Genomic DNA, 19,283 nt, shown 5'->3' with positions numbered 1-19,283 from the left:
ACCTCTGGATGCCAGCAAATAGCCATGTCATTTTTAAATATTACCAGTTCATCTGGTTTATTACTGTAATTCCGTACATTACAATAATTTCTTAAGGACCGGAATAATGATTGCCGGAATATCATCTGAAAATATAAGTAAATTGTTATTAACTACTTAGACTTATTAAAAATTGATATTTTATAGATTAGTTATTTTATTAATCTAATCGCATTATTTAATTTAATAACTATGTAATTAAGGCAAAAAAACCACTTATTGACACTTGCAATTTTATTTTAATTAAAAAAAAAAAAAAAAACAAATCAACTCTGAAAAATTAATAAATTTAATTTTTGAGTTATAAATCTTAAGATAATTGGTTTTTTGAGAAAATTTTATATTTTTAATTAGAATAAAATTGCAAGTATCAAACAACAAGGTCAGTGTCAATAACTGGGTCTTTTATCTTATATAATTATTTAATTATTTCAACAAAATAAAATTATCATACCTTTAAATAATAAATTTCACTTTTGTTTTTTGTTTAACAATTGCTTTTTTCAGGTTATGTGCAGCACATCATGAGGTAGTGTTTGATAATAACATATATAAATATTAAAGGAAGTGACATTATCTCTGGATAGTTGATTATCAATACACAATAAGGTAAATAAATAAAAATACCATCAACAAAAATTTTTAAATAAATAAAATTACAACACTGAAGTTGACAGATATTAAAAATTTTTTTAGAATTTTATAGCAATTAAATTATTGAAAAATAAAATTAATTAAAAAGTTTCACATGTGAAAATTAATAAAAATTACAAGTGAAAATTTTTAGAAGCATTTTTTTATTGTAATTAATTTGTTAAAAAAATTTTTTAAATTAACAGCTGACCACTAACTTCAGTATTATATAAATTTATAAATCTGACACTAAAATTAGTAGACACTTAACAATAAATTATTTTGACGAAAAATATATAAAAAAAATTAATGTGAAAGAGTGATAATTAATAAAAGCATTTAACAAAAGCACGATTGCACTCATTAAGTTGAGTTACTAAAGTTGCGGATGGTACATCATCTTTGAGAATGATCAAAGCCAAGCCATTTAAGTTTATAGTATAATATGGAGCTTCTTGTATAGTCTGCGGGGGTGGATATGCACTGCGAGATTTTTCGTCCAGAAGCACACCACTAGAGTATCCCATCGTTGTGCATATTATTGCAGCTTGTTGGTCAGAATTGATTGGATGAGGGAAGCATTCGTCAAACCAGACTCCAAGTTGGCGTTTTAACACCCTTCCTGCGGCAAGTCTGTCAATTTACAATAAAAAATTAATTAATTAAAATGATGAGTATAAAAATATTCTATTTGAAATTTTGTAAATATCAATACTTGACAAATTAACAAGAAAATTCGAAAATACTTACGAGTCATCAGCCCTTTGTATCATTCTGCACAAAGATTCGTCTTCTCCGTGAAGACAATCTTTATGTCCGTCACACACAAAGTCATAAGGGATACACTGCTTCTCGCCATTGGTCATAGTACTGAAAATCATCGAGAAATGATACTTTTTTATTTAAGTTTTTCTCATTGATTAAATTCAGTTTTTTGTTAATTACAAACCTATCAGAACATTCGTAATGGTCATTTGAACAGCCACAATACTCTTGAGCTTCATCAGATTTGTCGAAACAATCTCGAACCTTATTGCATAGACGATGTGGTGATGTCAGACGAAGATAGTCTCTGCAACTGCAGCCCAATGGTTCATCACTGCCGTCTCCGCAATCGGCGTAGCCATCACAAAATAAATCTTTTGATATGCAGTCACCGTTTTCGCATCTTAACTGGCGGCTAGAGCATCCTAGAAAATAATGAATCATTAATTAAAATTATATTATTTATAACAAAATTGAATGTGATTTAAAAAATCATAAAAAATTAAGCGCTTATGATTACTTATGCCACACAAAGGATTATTAGGTTCATCATCCATTAAATCATTGCAGTCGTCTTTTTTCCTGAGGCAGCTGTCTTCATTTTCATCGGATCCGTCTCGACAATCTTGGATACCATCACAAATTCTTTCAAATGGAAGGCATTTACCTTCAGAACATTTCATACCATCAGCATCGCACTGCGCATTTGGAAGTTTGAAGTCATTTTCATCTAAAACAGATTTTTTTTTTATAAAATTATACTAAAGTTACTGAAGCTTTACTGTTATTTAATGTCAATAAGGCATCATTTACTGATTGCTGTCTTACCCATGATTTTTGTTAAATAAGGAAGCATTTCTTCAATCCCGATGAGTGCCTGCGGGTTCTCGAATTCACAAAGAATGTCTCTTTCATGGAAAACAGCTGCTGGATACCATCCACGCGAATTGTGACATGATATGAATCCACTCCATTTTTCCATGGTTCCATTTTTCTAATTTGAAAATAAAAATATTTGGTAATTATTTTAAAGTGTTTATAATTTTTATTTTCATTTTTTTTAAATAAAATTTCTATTTGATTTTATTGAGATATTTTTTTCTTTGAAAAATAAATAGAAAATTTTTTTAAAAAAAGTTGATGTTTTGAACAACTTTTGAAAGCAAAAAAGTACTTGTAAAAATTCAATTTTTCGTAATGATGAAATTATTTTTTTTTAATTTTCAAAATATATTCTTACAGGGCACCAATTTTTCAATAAGTCTCTGAAACATCTTTTGCATAATGGACAATCTTCAACAACTGCATCAAATCCTACAGACTGTTTCTCCAACATCTTATTGACTCCCGTAGCTTGGCAGTACTCTCCTCCAGTAGCAGCTAATGGTCTGTAAAAAAAATCATAAATAATAATTTATCTTTTAATATTAAAAATTCAAATTTCATCAAATAAAAACTAAAATTTTTACCTATTATTAATAAATATTGGTTTGATATAACGAGTTACAGGTAACTTATCAAAGTGCAATAAACTGGTGTGAAATTGGTCAAGATTCTCGATGTGATTCACCATCCTGGTTTGCTGATGAGGTCCGTCTACATATTGATGAGGTATCGACAACCCTGCTATAATAGCGGTGATATTTTTGTCGAGGCTATATCAGAGAAAATTTTAGTACCAATTTTCTAGAGTTCAAATTGATGCGTTCAAGAATGTTTTACTTACTTGATATCATTTGTACAGTGCGTAGAAGTCATAGCCCATTCGGTGTTTAATAACAATACTGGACAATGATATTTACCGTCCACGAAAATAGCCGGTTCCCACGGTAATAAATATGTTTCATTATTAGTCAAGTTGCTTTTGTATGAATAATCATACACGGGTTTGTTAAAATTCATTGAACAGTCTACGTAAAGAGCGTGGCACATCACAGCGCCAGAATTTTTTCGTGAAATATTTTTAAGAACTTCTCTGCGGTTGAAAGTTATTGAACTGATTTCTGAGTTTGGATGGACTTCCAATATTTTTTCGTCAACGTAGTGGAAACTTGCTGATTTGTGTTTGCTAGTAATAGTAAAAAAAAAATCATTCATAATTTTTTTAAATAATTTTAGTGACTATATTTAACTTACTAGAAGCCAACCGCGCTACAATAATTATCGGCTGTCTTTTCTAAGTCTGTTGCATTGTCAAAACACAGAATCCTCCAAATATTGTTTCTGTTGATTGATACAATTCCATTTTTCTTTAATATTGTTGAACCTTCTAAATCTAATTCGATGCGGTTACCATTTGTTAATGCATCTGAAACATTAAATATTAATCACAATTAATTTTCATTATTAATTTGGAAAAACCTGTGTAACCGCTTAAATAAATTTTAATTTAATTTATAACTTTCAGATATGATCTGACTTACAGCAGTCCTTTTCATCGTCATGTAATGGACAGTCCGGCTTTCCATTGCACTTCTTCCCCGCAGGAATGAAAGCAGCACTTCGAGGACAGAGATAAGTGTCTTGGTCATTACTCCTATCATCTAAAAATAATATAAAAAAACTTTTCTTTAATTATCTCAAAAATTTAACAAGAAAAAAAATTAAATTTCTTTCTTACTGCAATAGATTTCGTCGCTTTTATCCGCACAGTCGATACGCCCGTCACAAATCGATAGAGGATGTTTGATGGTCAAAATATCAATACACCTACAATTAAGTTCATCTGTTCCGTCTTCACAGTCGATTTTTTTGTCGCACCTAAGAGACCTCGAGATAACTTGAGTTATACTGAAAAACAGAACGCAAAATAAATATCCCTATTTTTTGAGTGTTTCCTAACTTAGAAACTTACTTTGAGCAAATAAAATCATTGGTGGTTTCTATCAGTTTCCACGTGTCATTAAAAGCTTTAGTTAGTGTGTCATCTTTATGTGCTCTAGCGTCAATCTCTGGGATATCACTGTCATAATTATATCTGCTGTTACTGCTTTCTGACATCTCATTTACTGTGTCATCCGTGACATTTTCTTCATTTCTTAAAGTTGTATTGAGGTCCGTCTCATTCTGGTGAATTAAGCTGATTTCATCTGGATAAATCGAAGTCTCGGTCCCATAAAAATTTTCATTAACTGGCTTTTCAGCTGCTTTTGGGCTGTTAAAATTTTTAACCGCTACTTCCTCGACATCTTCATCTGCAGAATGAGTTTCCTTGTTTTCCTGTTTACCAGAATCGCGAAATCTAGATTTTCCTTGAAAATCATAGGGTGGCATATAAGAACAAATGACTGGTTGATTAACTGTACTGTGACCTTCAATATTTTCTCCAGGTCCACTAGATCCAAAAAACTGTGGACAAGGCCGAGGGATTTCTGACGAAAGAAACGGGTTGTAATCTCCAAAATTTGGGCCCAAATTGGCTGGAGTCCAAGATAAATTACGAGAAACCGACGGGAGGGAATTGATAGCTGCTGATTCCGGAGCCTGGACTTGTTGACCTGAGATTCCATTGAAAAAACATATAGAAGGCCAATAACACATGAAAGGTGACACAGAATTGCTGTCCTTCGTCGGCTTTGATGACAAGCCAGTCGATTCTTGTGACTGCATCCCTTGGTTGGTCTCTCCTTTCAAAGAAGAAAACTTTAATGTCTTTAAATTCGGATCCTTAGTAATTATCGCTTCATCATTGTAATTCTGCTTTATACTATTCTTGTTTTTGATGTCACGAGTCAAAATTCTATCTACCACTCTCAAACCTGAACCGAAGTTAAGATTTGAATTTTTATTAGGTCTAAAAATCCTATGATTATTTTGAGGATGAAGATTTTGAAATTGGTAATTGGAATTATTATAATAATAAGGAACATGATAAAAATTCGGATTGTTTTTAAGATTCGGGACGTAAAAATTCGGTTGATTATTAAAATACATATTTTTTAAAGGATTAGGACGACCATAAGCTTCAGGAACGGTATAAGTGTTTTGGTAATTATTTTTATTAATAGCAGGATTATTTTTAAGGCTTGGGTCATTGTAATAAGCTGGCATATAGTAGCTATAATTATAAGAAATAACATTTTCGGGAGCGGTCAAGTCAGCGGGATACAAACTCGTTGGGAATGGGATCGGGGTATCTTGTTCATACTGAGAACTCTGGAGACACTTCACCAAGCCTCCTGTTCTTGGATCAAGAGGCTGGAATCTCCAGATCACATTCTTGATGTTAGCTAATGCGATTTCGGCTGCTTGCAGATTAGAGCTGATAAAATTTATCATGTAAAAACATTCTTCACGAAATTGGGAGCAATCAGTCAAAGAATTTTCTCGGATAATTTGACATTTTGCATTTCTTCTTTCTTCAACAAAATTTTGTTTTAGCTCTGTTGAATCTCTGTTTGCGTTCCGGTTGAATCGATCAATTGAATAGGAATAGAGCCGAGTTTCTTTCTGTAGCTCTTGCAGAATATCGCGAAGTTGCTGACGTTCGTCCAAAACACGCCGATTTCTTCTTGTATCTAGAAAATTTTTAAATAAATTCAAGGAATTTTGAAAATTTATTTTTCTCTGTAATTAATTGGAAATAACAGCCGGTCCTTACGATTGCAGCTTTATATTTCTTTCCTAGACAAAGAAGAATTTTGGAAAAAAAAAAAAAAAAAAAAAAAAAAAAAAAAAACGCTCTGCTACGTAATAGATTTTTTAATTATCTATTTTTTAGCAGAGTATTTTTTTTTTAATTCTTATTTGTTTAAAAGAAAAATTAAAACTGCAATAGCTTTATAAATTTCTGGTCAAAAAATTATTATTAAATTTTTAAACGTATTCACTTATTTTTTTTTTTTAAGTTTATTAAAAATGAAATAACTTCAAAAAAATTTTTTTCAGTTGAATTTTTAGAATTAAAAAAAGATTTTGTGAAAATTTTTAAATAAAAAAAAATATCAAAAATCACTACACTTATTTGGATGAATTATATAATGTGTTTTTCAAACCAATTTGATCGATTATAACTAAAACACCCATTTTTAAAAAATTATCATTTAATTAATTATATTTTTACCTTTTTCGGAGTCACATAGCGAGTAACCAGACAGTATTAAAAATAATAACAACACTAAAAAGATACTTAAAGATGAACATGTTTTCGACATTTTTTTTTTTTTAATAACTTACTTTGTTAAATTTCACAAAAAAAAAATTTATTTCTTATTAGTTGTTATCACGATTGAAACTCGAGTAATAATGATAGAAATATTAGCGAATTTTTCTGTCCAGGCATAAGTTAAAAACAGAGTGTCAGCAAATTATGGACAACTCGGGTAAAAATTATTTTACCTTTTGATATTTTATACTGATATCTTCGAGTCGAAGATATATGCCGACGCGTACATATTTTAATAAAGTATAAAAACGCAAAAATACTCGAATTTCATATATATATTGTTCAAGAATCATTTCGGCTCGTCGACTTTTATAAATTATTTTAATTTTTTCTATTATGACAAAAATGAGAATTAAATTAAGTTAATTAAATAAATTCGAATTATTATGAAAGCGCGGGATCAATAGTTTTGAATTTCTTAGTTCAGGAATTTAGGATCTTCACGCCTGATCATAAGTAGCCTCACGCGATAAAAGAATTAAATTTAATTTATTGATTTAAGTTAAATATAATTAACGTCACAATTTTTCATTCGTGACACTTTTAAGAATTTTTACTAATAATTTTTTAAATTTTCACACATGGAATTTTTTTATTAAATTTTTTTTCATGGTAATTTTGTTTCTATAAAATTATAAAAAAATTTATAATGTTTGTAAATTTCAAATTTATTATAAAAAGAGTAAAATTTAAATTTTTGCAATGTAAAATCGTAAATTTCAAAATGTAAAATTATAAAAGTGGCCTTACTGAAAGTTTACTCTTGGATTACGAATGTTGCGATTATAATTTTCCCTGCAATTTTTTTTAGGGTATAGAATATTAAATTATAACATTATTTCTTTTTTAAAAAATTTTGCAGACATTTAGAGCAGTCTTACATAATAAAATATTCATAATCATAAAAAAACCCCGCTCTGTAACTTGATAGCAACTAATAAGAGAATACTTTGTTACTCAAGTCGCGAGACAATGTAATTTTTTTACAGACCTACCGTAAAAAAATTCTGTTAAGTTCTACGAACTAATTTACAAAAAATTAAACATTACCATCGTTAATAATAAGTTAAGTCTGTTCAAATTAATTATTCAAGAACGGGAGAAAAACTTCCCGAAGCTAGGATAAAAAAAAGTGCAGCGTACTCTTGTTAAGTAGTTAACTGTTCAGTTGCAATACGACGATCGCAATGAAACTTTCTGCAAGCTCAATGAACATTACTTCATTTAATAATGTTAATACTACTGCTGACAGAGAGGTAAAATGGGCAGTAGGACTGAACCGCGCAGTTTTGAAAATTCTCGGTGTATGGTATCACGAAAATCAATCCCACTGGCAAACAATCACATCTAATTTCCAGACATTAATTTTTGTAATTGGAATATTTAGTTTTGTAACTTTTCCTCAAACATTGGCTCTGATAAAAGTATGAGGTGACTTAACATTAATCGTTGACAATCTCATTGTTAATTTATCCATCACAACAAGTGAATTAAAAATATTTATCTTATGGTGGAACAAAAAAGGTTTTTAACAAAAAGAAAACTAAATAATATTTATTTTTAAATTATGAAAATAATTAAAGCTAACATAAATTTTTTTTAATTTTAGTTGAACTTTTCAACGAGATTGAAAAAGATTGGTATGGAGTTACAGAAAAGTCAGAAAAGGAAATAATGTTTAAATACGCAACGATTTCTAGGATAATGACTATTTGTGGACTATGCGGCGCATTTTTAGTCTCATATTGTACCAAGGCCCACTAACATTTGGAATCGTCTTACGTACAGTTACTAATTTAACAGATGATCCCGAAAACTTGTTTTCTCTTCAAACAATCTATCTTTACGACACTTCGACAATATACAGTTATCAATTAACGAGAATTAGTCAAATTGTTGGATGTGGACTTTCCGCAGTTGCTTATACAAGCTCAGATGCATTATTTGGCATGATTATTCTTCATCTATGTGGTCAATTGGAAATGCTAGTAGAGTTCAAGCAGTTGCTAATAGACCCCAATATTTTTCAAAACTTCTGGGAGAACATATCAAGAACCACGTGCGACTGATTCGGTATTCATTTACTAATATTTTCTTTCATTGCAATAGTGATTTTTGTTTATTATTTTTTTAGAGAATAATTATAAACAATTTATTCAATTAAAATAATAAAATTAAAATTTGACTAGATTTACCCAAGACATTGAAAAAGTGTTTAGCTTGATGCTACTCGCATTGTTTGGTTCTGTTTCTATTGCTATATTACCTTTTGTATCCAAGGATTTCAATTAATCAATGTAAGTTTGTAAAGTTGTATATAGATCTTCTTTTTTTGTTTTAATTAAGAAAAGTAAGTATTGATAATGTCATTTTGTTTTTGTAGGTATTTACAGATAGTTCAATTGACTAGCTGATAACACAAATGATTTTTTATATTCAGTTTTTAAGTTATTGTTTGTTTTTAACATTCGTTTATTCATGGGTTATAGAAAACCTTGTTACACAGGTGAATTTTCGTTTTTTTTTTTTTTTTTTAATTTAATTCTTTAGATTAATAGGTTTTAATTGATATTATATGAATGAAAGAACATTTAATATTTATTGAAATTATTTATAGAGCCAAGCAGTTTATACCGCTAGTTGCAATTGCAACTGGATATCATGTGATTCTCTTGAAGCAAAACAAATTATTCTTATGACTTTTCGCTCCCAAAATCCTCTTCAAGTTACGGCTGGAAATCTAGTTCCTTTAACTATGAATACTTTCGTTCAAGTAAGAATTTATTTTTATCAATAAATGATTTTTAATTTTCAGATAGAAATAATAATTCTATTTATAGACCCCACTTGTAAATATTTACCGAAAGTTCTATGGAAAAAATGTGTTGAATTTTCAATTGTTGAAAACATCGGGTGGTTATATATCTTTTTTACTCGCTGTGAGAGATTAAGATTTATTCTATTTACATAGATCAATAATTAAATGTGCGTATTGTTTTCATAATTTTGCGATAATGTTATATCACTTTATTTGATTCATAACATGACTGGAAATGGCCAAAAACTAATTTAAGCAGCAAATGAATATCATGAAATATATTAATTTATTGTTATTTGTGATAAATGTACCGAATTTAAATAAGGTAAAATGCCTATTATAAGAATAAACTGAATTTTTTGATGATACTGATAGTAAACCTAAAAAGAAATTAAAATACATAAAAAAATTATCACCCTGTTGATTGAAAGAATCGAACCAATAAAATAATAAAAACGTAGAATTACAATTTATACAGTTTATTAAAATTTTTATATATATTTTTACATCTTAAAAAATATTTTGGATTTAATTATACTATAAAATTAAAACTTTATACAAAATTATAGATTCCATTTTGATGATCAGCAGTGGAGAATAAAGTTTGAAATGTGTATACCTACTTGGTAGCGTGAAAGTAGAGTTTTTCTGTCAAGATCATTGATTACAAACTTATTTTCTTATATACATACGCTGCTTAATCTCAAAATGTTATCTTTATCACATTACTTACTTAGGTTTTAAACTCTAAGGAATTTTAGACAGTCATATACTGATAAAAAAATGAACCTGATTTAAAAAAAAAAACCTTGAACCAAAAACAATTTTCCCTTAGGAACTAAGTTTATGGATGCATTAGTATTAAAATAAAAATAATAAATAAGATATTGCACATAATTATTCCCTTTACCGTTAAAAAATTTACAATTTCTAGATATTTTTTACCTATGCATTCCAGTTTTACAAAATTTAATCTATATCTATAAAATAAAATCAAATTAAAAAAATATTTACAATAAATTTTAGTCATCAAAATTAAAAATCGCTTTTAATTGTTTATAGTTAAAGTGCTTAGCTATTCTTTCACAACAATCATACGGTAAATCATTTTTGTAAAAATTAAATAACACTTCCGTTAATTTTGCGACCCATATTCTTCTTATATAAAAAAAATTTATACGTTTTTTTAACATGTAACTATACGCATAGTAATTAGAATTACAATACGGTACATATAAGTTCATTATTTCTTTATGAGCTGTCAATTTAATCAACTCGTCTTTTTGACACTTTGATAGATGCCAATAAGTGATATTGGTATCCCCAATCTTTTTTTTTTTCATATGATTAATCAGTTCTTGGTATTTATTTAATAAAATTTTAACTAATATCGATTGTCCATATCTACTAATATAAGAATTAACTGGTACAGTGTGTAATAATCCATGTAACAATCTTGGGCAAACCGATAATCCGAATATGTGCCTACTGATTATGTATTCCACTATTCGATAAATTGAGTTACGCATGGCAATATTGAGAATTTGACGATATTGACGATCGTTCCTAATATCTGGTGTAATTGAACTATTATGAAATTTGATATTCGAAACATCATCTAGGGTGATTTGATGATAAGAAAAATCACTTTCATACAACAAATAGTTGACTATTGAAAAATATCCACGCTCGGCAGCATAAAAAACAAGTGAGCGATCTTTACCAATCAATTTTTCCGAAGTCAAAACATTAACATCAGCTTCGGCTTTCACTAAAGAACGCACTATCATCAATTTTGTATTCTCTTGACTATATTCTTCTTTGCTGTACCTTGAAATTAATGTATTTAGATTAAATACTATACAAAATAATACAGGTATTCCATTAATATCACGATCATTAGGATTAGCACCTTTCGCTAATAACAGTTCAACTAATTTTAAATCATTAACTCGAACTGCGTGCATTAAAGTCGAATCTCCCATGACACTTTTTGAATCGATGTCAGCACCACGATTTAACAATAACTCCGTCATTTTGTCTAATTTCAGGAGAATCGAAAAATGTAACAGTGGTAACTTACGACCCGCCAAAAAATTAGCACATGGTATATTAGGCTTAAGTAACTTCAAAAATTCATATTTTTGATGAAACCGAAGATTTATGTCTGCACCATGGTCCAAAAGCAGAGCCGCCATCTTTACGCTGCCGTTTAACACGGCAATTTGGAGCGGATGACTAACACTATTTTCGATTGAGTCAACACTTGCTCCGTTTGTAAGGAGAAGCTTTGCACACCTGATTCGATTCTTCCGAACAGCCAAATGAAGCGGTGTCCATCCGGGTTTCGTGGAGGCATGCGTTAAAGTTGAATCTACCGTGGCACCATTTTTGATCAAAAGTCGAAGGATGCGGTACTGTCCTCCCCACGCAGCCATGTGAAGTGGTGTCCACGAGTGTTGTCCTGGCTTATTAATATCAACACCTCTTTTCATAAGCAATTTAACGTTTTCAGGATTCCCCAGTCGAATCACTTGATTTAACGTTAAACCATTATCCAGTGTGATCACATTTTTATTTTTATTCCTTCGGAGTCGAGTAATTAACGAAGGACTGCTAGGTCTATCACTTGCCATATTTTCAAAAATTAATTTTCACGGTCTGGTGTAAACTAAAATATCCAATTATAATTCTTTTTAAAAAATTGTTCACAGAACTATCAACTGTCAACTATTATTTATTTTTCAAATAAATTAGACGCACTTGGGAAGGAATACTTAAGTACTATGCCCTTGTATCGCTAGTTCACTTTCACAAATCACAATGGAATGGCCTAGTATACAGCTTCTATCAACGTTAAAACGTGCGTAACAAAATGTATTTTTTGGAAAGTCATTGTAGATTAAAAAGGGGCTAAATCTACTTTAATTATAGAAATGATAACTAGCTTAATTAAACAATCAATGATTAACTTTATTAACAACGATTTAATAAGTACAGGTAAGAGAGAGTAATGCACTTGGCGGTAAAACTTGTAATAATCATAATAAATTTAGCGTTGCTTGTCCGCTATAGCTGTGGCGTGTCTCAGTATGTATTTGTGTGACTGTTTTTGTTTGTATTTGTGTGTTTGGGTGTGTGTGTGAGTGTGTTTGTTATTCCCAACTGTAATTGGCGCTTTGGTAGCGTTGTTGCCTGCCGAGTCTGGTAGAGGCATGACAGAGGTGCCAATTCCGCCACATCATCAACTTGAGAGCGACATCTTTAGTTAGAAGTTACGACTCCATCACAAACCTGAGATTTTTTTTAATGAGAAATATTAAAATGATCATTACTTATAAAATAGATTTGTGTGGATTTATTTGAAATGAAAAAAAAAATATGTGCTTTAGTTAAGACTTCAAACTAGGTCTTAAACGAAGGAAAAAAAAATTGAAAATTGGATTTTTGGCAAAGGTTTTTACAAAAAAATTAAAAATTTGACTAAAATTTCGCGGTATTTTTTTTTAAATATTTGTATTTAAAATTATCAGAGAAAATTTTTAAAAGCACTTTTAGTGTTGTAATTGATTTAAAAAAACAAAAAATTTTTTTTCAATTCTATAATACTGAAATTCTTCCATTTCTAATGATATTTTGATTTTGAAAATTGGCGCGAATTATCGATTCCGTAACTATAGCCAAGTGACATCACAAGCGCGAGAATTCAACACAGCGCTGCGGTGAGTAAAAATAAAACTACAAACGACCCGCGGAAGGCTGTTTCCGTCTAGTTTTTGTGGGCTGAACTGAACACGAGGCTTTCTATTAGTCGCGTCGAAAAAGTACCAATCTGGATTATTTCAAGGATATTTTAAAGCAGTTTTAAGTAAAAATTGTGTTTTTTTTTTTTTTTTTTTTTTTTTTTTTTAAATTATATAAATCAGTCTCGTTAAGATTTACTTGAAAAAAAAAATTACAATGGAGGATACATGGGGTTAGTACTCGAACGATGATTCATCTGTATTTCACATGGACTAAAAAAAAATTTAATTGCTCCGTAACATAAGGTATAATAAAATTATTAATATTTTGTAGATGCGGATAACATTGACGCAAAATTAGAAATGGCCTTACGCTCAAACAAATGGGAAGGCGAAGATGAAGAGGAAGAACTTAAGGTAAATTATTTGATTGTTATACTTGAAACTTTACATTTTTATGCCAATCTCTGTGCTTAACCTTTTCTTCAATATGTTATCAAAAATCATGCTGTTTTATTTATTGTGAATTGTTAAAAGTCAATGAAAATTAATGTAGCACATATTTGATAATTTTAAAAAATAAAAAAAAATAAATTATGGCAAAAAAAAATAAGAAAAAAAAATTGACATTTAGAAATTAAAAAAAAAAAATAAAAAATGCAATTTTTTAAAAAATAATTTTTTGGGACAAATTTTTTTGTTAAATAAAATTAAAAAATTGTCAAGTAACAGCTGAATTGAATGTAATTAAAAATCACCTTGATTGTAAATATTTAAATTATATTTAATTATTAATATTTGAAAAATTTTAACGGAACAGGATAGTTGGGAAGATGCTGATGAAGAAGAAGAAAAAAAAGATGTAGAAAAACCAGCAGAAGCACCAAAACCTAAAGCTAAACCGAAGAAAAAAGTAGCCGAAAAAATCGAAGAGCGAGAGGTAAATTAATAAATTATTTATTATAAACAAATAGTTTTTGTTAACGGAATATTTAGTTTTTTTGATTATTTTTTTTTTTTTTTTTTCATTATAATATTTATAAATAATCCAATGAATTATTAGAGAAAAGCTCGTGAAGAAGCTGAAAAGAAAGCTAAAGAGAAGGAAGAAGCAATGACACCTGAGGAAAGGAGAGCTGAGCAATTAAGGCGACAAAAAATGGCTGAGGAAGCTGATCTACGACTGGCGATGGAAACTTTTGGTTTGTCAAACCTTGTAGACTTTAGTCCCCGTAAACCTCCTAAAACTTCTAAAAAATAACCCAAGTCATTATGCCATTATCTATTGAGTTTTATCAAACAAAACAATCAAATTGAATATTTTGTGATGTTAAATTTAAAATGGTATAAAATCGGGTCCGCGCAAATATTAATTTTTATACTTTTCACAATATTAATACTCTTTCGTACATGAAAATATTTGTATTGAATTTATATTTATATATTAAGAGTCATTAAATAACTAAAGAGGCATTACAAAGTCATTAAATGAAGAAAATATTAAAATATAATAGCTATAAAAAAAAAAAAAAAAATTCGCGCATAAATTGATATTTTCTTTGTAATATAAATAATAGCATAAAATGCGCTAAAATTTGTTGATAAGTCAACAAATTGTTTAAAAATTATTGCAGTATTACGCATGAACAAAGTCAAATCGATTTTTCTGTGCAAATAGACTGAATTGATAGTAATGAAGCTCAAGAACATAAACGATAAATTATTTAATATTGAAAATTTTTGAATACAGAAAAAATCGATTGTTATCAGTGAGTTTGTCATGGAAAAAATTGATTTATTTCTATTACTAAATTAATAATAATCTAATGAGATATTGAAACAAATAATGGTTTAAATTGTCAGGAACCGTACTAGAGATAGATGATAATGCTCAGGAAATAAGATAATTATCAAAACAATTAAATTGATCATTAATAATAATAATGATGATAATAGTAATAATATTAATAATGATAAATAAGTCTTGATTGTCAATTAAACATTTAAAAAAGAAGAAAATTGATAAAATTTAACTAACATAACATATAATGTTATTGTATTGTAATAAAAATCGCAATTTCATGCAAAACAGAAATACAGTGTAAATGAATTTTTTTTCTAGACGTATTTACCTAATTGCCATTGCGTTTCATTATCAATCTATCCTGTATTGTTCCTGGTCAATGTAACAGATGATCTTCATCATATAAAAAAAAAAAAAAAAAAAAAAAAAAAAAAAAAAAAAAAAAAAAGTTATTTAAAGTAATTAATAACAGCAAAGTAACTCATAAATTTAATAATATTTTTAAAGGCGTCTCACCTAATGATGTACTGATACCAGACACTAAAGAAGAATTTGAACAGTATGGTGAATCACTGCTACATCAAGTTAATCTGTACAAGTCACATGCTGAATATCCTACATTTGCTGAGGACTTAATAAGTCGCATAGCTGTTAATTGTAAGTATAAATATTTTCATTAATTATCAATTATTTTTTCTACCGATTTTATAGGGGTGATCCTTTGTAAGGTGTCTTAAATCTATACAAAATTGTCCGACCAAATTATTTTTGATTATATTACAAATTAATTTTCGGTAATTTTTATTGAAGAAGATTGTTAATTAACTAATTAAGTTTATAAACATTATGGACGAATAATTTTAAATTAGAAATGTTTTTTTATTTTTGTAATAAATTTTTTTTAGTTACAAAATAACAATTTTTCTAATAAAAAAATGACTGGAACTAGAAAAAACATCCTTACAGAAAATCACCCATATAAATTAAAGTTTTTTTGCCTAGCGGTCAAGTGACTAATAAATCTAATTCAAGCCTATGAACATCCGTTTCCTCATTAAAAAAAAAAGAATTAGAAAAAATTTAAAATGATTTGATTTTTAATCATTTTGAATATTTTCTAATCCTTCAAATTCTTTTTAAAACTATCTGAGATCATTTTTAATTTTTTTTTTTTTTAACAAGGCTTGACTTGAATTAGATTTACTAGTCACTTGACCGCTCGGCAAAAAAACTTAAATTTATTTTAATTAATATTAATCAGTTGAAGGTGTTATTAATTTTGCTAAAAAAAATTTAATTTTTAATTTTCAGTACCATCAGTTAGTTTAAAGAAACTTGGTACAGCGATCAACAATTTAGCAATTGAAAAACAAAAACTTGAAAAAGGTGATAAAGGAAAGAAGACTAAAGGTAAAGGAAAAGCTAAATTAAAATTGGAAGGAGATAATTCCCATCTCAATGAGTACGACAGTTATACTTACGACGATAATTACGACGATTTTATGTAGCGGCCGTTATTAATTTTCACAATTATATTTGATTATTCTATATATACAGATGTTGGAATAATAAATTTAATAACAATTATTAATAATTATTCATTGACAATTTTGTCGGATAAATTAATGTGTTATTTGAATGAGAACTATATATATAATGAGAACAATTAAATGTATGTATAAACGGCGGCAATTATTATTAAAAACAAAACAAAAAAAAAAAAAAAAAAAAAAAACATTTTTAAATACTTGTTTTCTCCAAATGTTTGCTCGTTCATTTTTATTATTCATTTTAATAACAACAATTAAAATAAATAAGGTGTGCATACTGCTCTGATTGTTAAGGGGGATAGCCACTGTGACGCTGGAAAAAATAGGCAATTTTCGGGAATTTTTTTTACTAGGATAATAAAGGAATTTGGGGATCGGGTTTTTTTTGTTTTATAAAGTATATGTTGAGGATAATTCTCCTAAATTTTTATTCAAAAATATTTTGTTATCACAAAGTTATAAACATTTTTGTAGAGCACCAAAAAAATTTCCCCCTCCATTGCCGGTACTGTAACTCAAAAACGGATTATCTGAAACAAAAAAACCAAACGGCATTTTAATCTATAGGAATGTCGCTATCGTCGCACGTAGGGGATTTTGAAAATTTTGATTTGAGAAAAAATGGCGCCATATTGAAAATTTTTTCGTCTTTTTCCTCATTTTTTGGACTCAAACAGCCTTAAAAATCTTAAAAATTAAAATTTTCAAAATCCCCTACGTGCGACGATAGCCACTAAGTAGACGAATACGGGGAAACAAAAAAATTGAGAATCGGTTCATATTTACGAAAGTTACAGTACCGGAAAGTTTGAAAAAGTCGTTTTGAGAAAAACGCGAGTAAAGTTTTAAGAAGATTCTCGCAACTTTAAAATCTAGTCTTTCACAAAATATTCATACTCACATCAAACTATCAAGTCCTGGGCCATATGAGGGTTCTTCCTCCTTATCTTTAGTATTGACCTTGACTTTTTTATTTTTTTTTTACTGGCCGTTTCCATGCGGCTTTCAGCAGCTTTAACCCGAGTAGCGTCGCGCTCAGCGCAGTATGAGTAGAGTGTTGGTCCTACTTTAACATCGAGATTCTCTAATATCTTCAGAGTTGCTAGAGCCCCATCATTGAATGTAATTGTTGAAATATATAAAGCTATTTCAACAATAAGGGAATAAGAAGAATTTGTTTTTGGGGCGAGCTGCCACACTAATGCATTGAAGCTTTCATTATTATTTTGTGTAAACCCACCGACACATCGTTCCAATAACTCTGGATTCGATAGATCTTCATAAATCGGTATTAAAGCTTCCGCAATATCTGCAGGAAGTGGTGGTTTTTCAACTAATGAGTCCAAAGTATTTGTTGCCACAGCTTTTTGAAATTGACACCACGAATTTGCACCTTCAGGACAAAGAAAATGCTGCGGATCTTCGGGTGATGAAAACTTGTGATAAAATGTTTGCCAAATAGCATTATACATCTCATCAACATCATTAGAATGACGTCTGATTGCTAAACCATAATACTTTGTAAATTCATTAATTGCTTTGTCCGTTAATCGACCTTTCCCACCTAAACTTTTCTGTGTATTTTCTTCTTTTCCTGTTTTTGTCTTCTTGTTAGTTCGTTGCTTCTTCAAAGCCCTTAGTCGACTGCCCATTCGTTTTTGCACGTGATTAATACATTCCTTTTTTTCTTCACCATGTCCCCATACGGTTTAGCATCACAAATATTTTTATACGTTTTAGTGTCACCATCACCTATATAGTTTACATACTTAACGTTATGTAATAACTCTGATCGCATAAACATCTCTTTTATTCCATCTACCTCCATTTGTCCAGAAGAATTTTCATGGTTTATTGGACAGTCTAGAGCATGGTCTTGCATAAATTGATCGTATTCAGCTGTTCCTTTTTTGAGCTCATTAGCGCACACATCTTACAATAACTGGATTTCATACTTACATCTACGATTTTGCCAGTGAAGTAACCAATTAGAGAAGATATACCAAATGAAGATTTAAACCCTCTTTTCTTCCAACTACCGTCACCGGAGACAGAAATTCCAGGAATGTCATTGGATTTTAAATGCTTGCAGGTTTCTTGGATTTCTTCTTTAGCAGCTTTTTTCAACACTAAATCACAACAGTTTCTAGCTGCATTTCTGATTTGTGTGACCAGACGATCGTAAAAGCTATGGAACATTGGTCGTGGTAAATCCATGAAAGCACAAAATCTTTCAGCTCCAGATAACCCAATACCAATTATCCGCATTGCAAAGATGAAACGGCGATTAATTTCATACGCATTCTTGATGAGTGGACATGAATTTATCAAAACTGGATCACATTTTTTGCAATTCACAACTAGTTTAAAACCTAATCCTCGAATACTTGTCTCAGTAAAGTTTACATCACCACCACACTTTTACACGATACACAGCCACTTAGTAAATTAAATATCGAAAAAAATTTATAATTTTGTAGCTAATACTCGAATCAATTGTACAATCAGATTTTTGTGATAATTTCCTCTTGGAAGCACTATCACGTCGTTGAGAGCCAGTATTTTTTCAGTTTCATATCTGTTGAGCGGTCGATTAAATTTTTTCCTGTCGTTTGGCAGTTTTCTTTCGTTTTTAATAACTTTACTTTGTTTACGATCCATTATTTAACAAATTTTTTTGTTAAATAAACAAAAAAAAAAATCAGAAGATTTAAAAAAAATAAGTAAGTAAACAATAACGAGTACACTAAGAAACTCAATAAATTAA

At 29.3% G+C, this 19,283-nt stretch overlaps 3 protein-coding genes and 1 pseudogene across 3 annotated transcripts; 2 read left to right on the top strand and 2 right to left on the bottom strand.

Annotated features, from left to right (window-relative positions):
• Window positions 1-805: 805 nt before the first annotated feature.
• Window positions 806-6,732, bottom strand: LOC141524732 (serine protease ndl-like). The gene is made up of 13 exons (XM_074238752.1): window positions 6,500-6,732; window positions 4,292-5,954; window positions 4,058-4,227; window positions 3,861-3,980; window positions 3,574-3,745; window positions 3,164-3,505; window positions 2,907-3,092; window positions 2,678-2,825; window positions 2,266-2,431; window positions 1,958-2,167; window positions 1,622-1,862; window positions 1,423-1,542; window positions 806-1,305 (listed from the first exon to the last, which is right to left on the bottom strand). Exons 1-13 carry the CDS (start codon window positions 6,588-6,590, stop codon window positions 999-1,001), a joined length of 3,936 nt encoding a protein of 1,311 aa, XP_074094853.1. The 5' UTR covers window positions 6,591-6,732; the 3' UTR covers window positions 806-998.
• Window positions 6,733-7,246: 514 nt separating this feature from the next.
• Window positions 7,247-13,341, top strand: LOC141524758 (uncharacterized; annotated as a pseudogene).
• Window positions 13,222-16,560, top strand: Eif3j (eukaryotic translation initiation factor 3 subunit J). The gene is made up of 6 exons (XM_074238839.1): window positions 13,222-13,395; window positions 13,497-13,579; window positions 13,983-14,102; window positions 14,226-14,364; window positions 15,474-15,623; window positions 16,278-16,560. Exons 1-6 carry the CDS (start codon window positions 13,380-13,382, stop codon window positions 16,472-16,474), a joined length of 705 nt encoding a protein of 234 aa, XP_074094940.1. The 5' UTR covers window positions 13,222-13,379; the 3' UTR covers window positions 16,475-16,560.
• A 129-nt stretch (window positions 16,561-16,689) lies between these two features.
• Window positions 16,690-18,345, bottom strand: LOC141524763 (uncharacterized). Its single transcript, XM_074238827.1, has 2 exons — window positions 17,418-18,345; window positions 16,690-17,046 (listed from the first exon to the last, which is right to left on the bottom strand). The coding sequence occupies exon 1, from the start codon at window positions 18,166-18,168 to the stop codon at window positions 17,419-17,421; it is 750 nt and encodes a 249-aa protein (XP_074094928.1). The 5' UTR covers window positions 18,169-18,345; the 3' UTR covers window positions 16,690-17,046; window position 17,418.
• Between the last annotated feature and the right edge of the window lie 938 nt (window positions 18,346-19,283).

The sequence above is a fragment of the Cotesia typhae genome, unplaced genomic scaffold (assembly GCF_013202065.1).
Source record: "Cotesia typhae breed Kobodo isofemale line unplaced genomic scaffold, CoteBio_Ctyphae contig_11, whole genome shotgun sequence".
Taxonomy (NCBI): Eukaryota; Metazoa; Arthropoda; class Insecta; order Hymenoptera; family Braconidae; genus Cotesia; species Cotesia typhae.
Note: the sequence above shows the minus strand (reverse complement) of the source record. Positions and strands in the feature narration are given on the sequence as shown.

What these genes read in the sequence shown, in the direction of transcription:
- LOC141524732 (XM_074238752.1), bottom strand. Translation starts at nt 6,590, where the DNA reads ATGTCGAAAACATGTTCATCTTTAAGTATCTTTTTAGTGTTGTTATTA. An exon ending in TGACGATGAAAAGGACTGCT is followed by an intron (nt 3,746 to 3,860) that starts GTAAGTCAGATC and finishes TTAATGTTTCAG; the next exon opens with ATGCATTAACAAATGGTAAC. An exon ending in CCAATATTTATTAATAATAG is followed by an intron (nt 2,826 to 2,906) that starts GTAAAAATTTTA and finishes TTTTTTTTACAG; the next exon opens with ACCATTAGCTGCTACTGGAG.
- LOC141524763 (XM_074238827.1), bottom strand. Translation starts at nt 18,168, where the DNA reads ATGGGCAGTCGACTAAGGGCTTTGAAGAAGCAACGAACTAACAAGAAG.
- Eif3j (XM_074238839.1), top strand. An exon ending in ATGAAGAGGAAGAACTTAAG is followed by an intron (nt 13,580 to 13,982) that starts GTAAATTATTTG and finishes TTAACGGAACAG; the next exon opens with GATAGTTGGGAAGATGCTGA. An exon ending in ACTGGCGATGGAAACTTTTG is followed by an intron (nt 14,365 to 15,473) that starts GTTTGTCAAACC and finishes ATATTTTTAAAG; the next exon opens with GCGTCTCACCTAATGATGTA.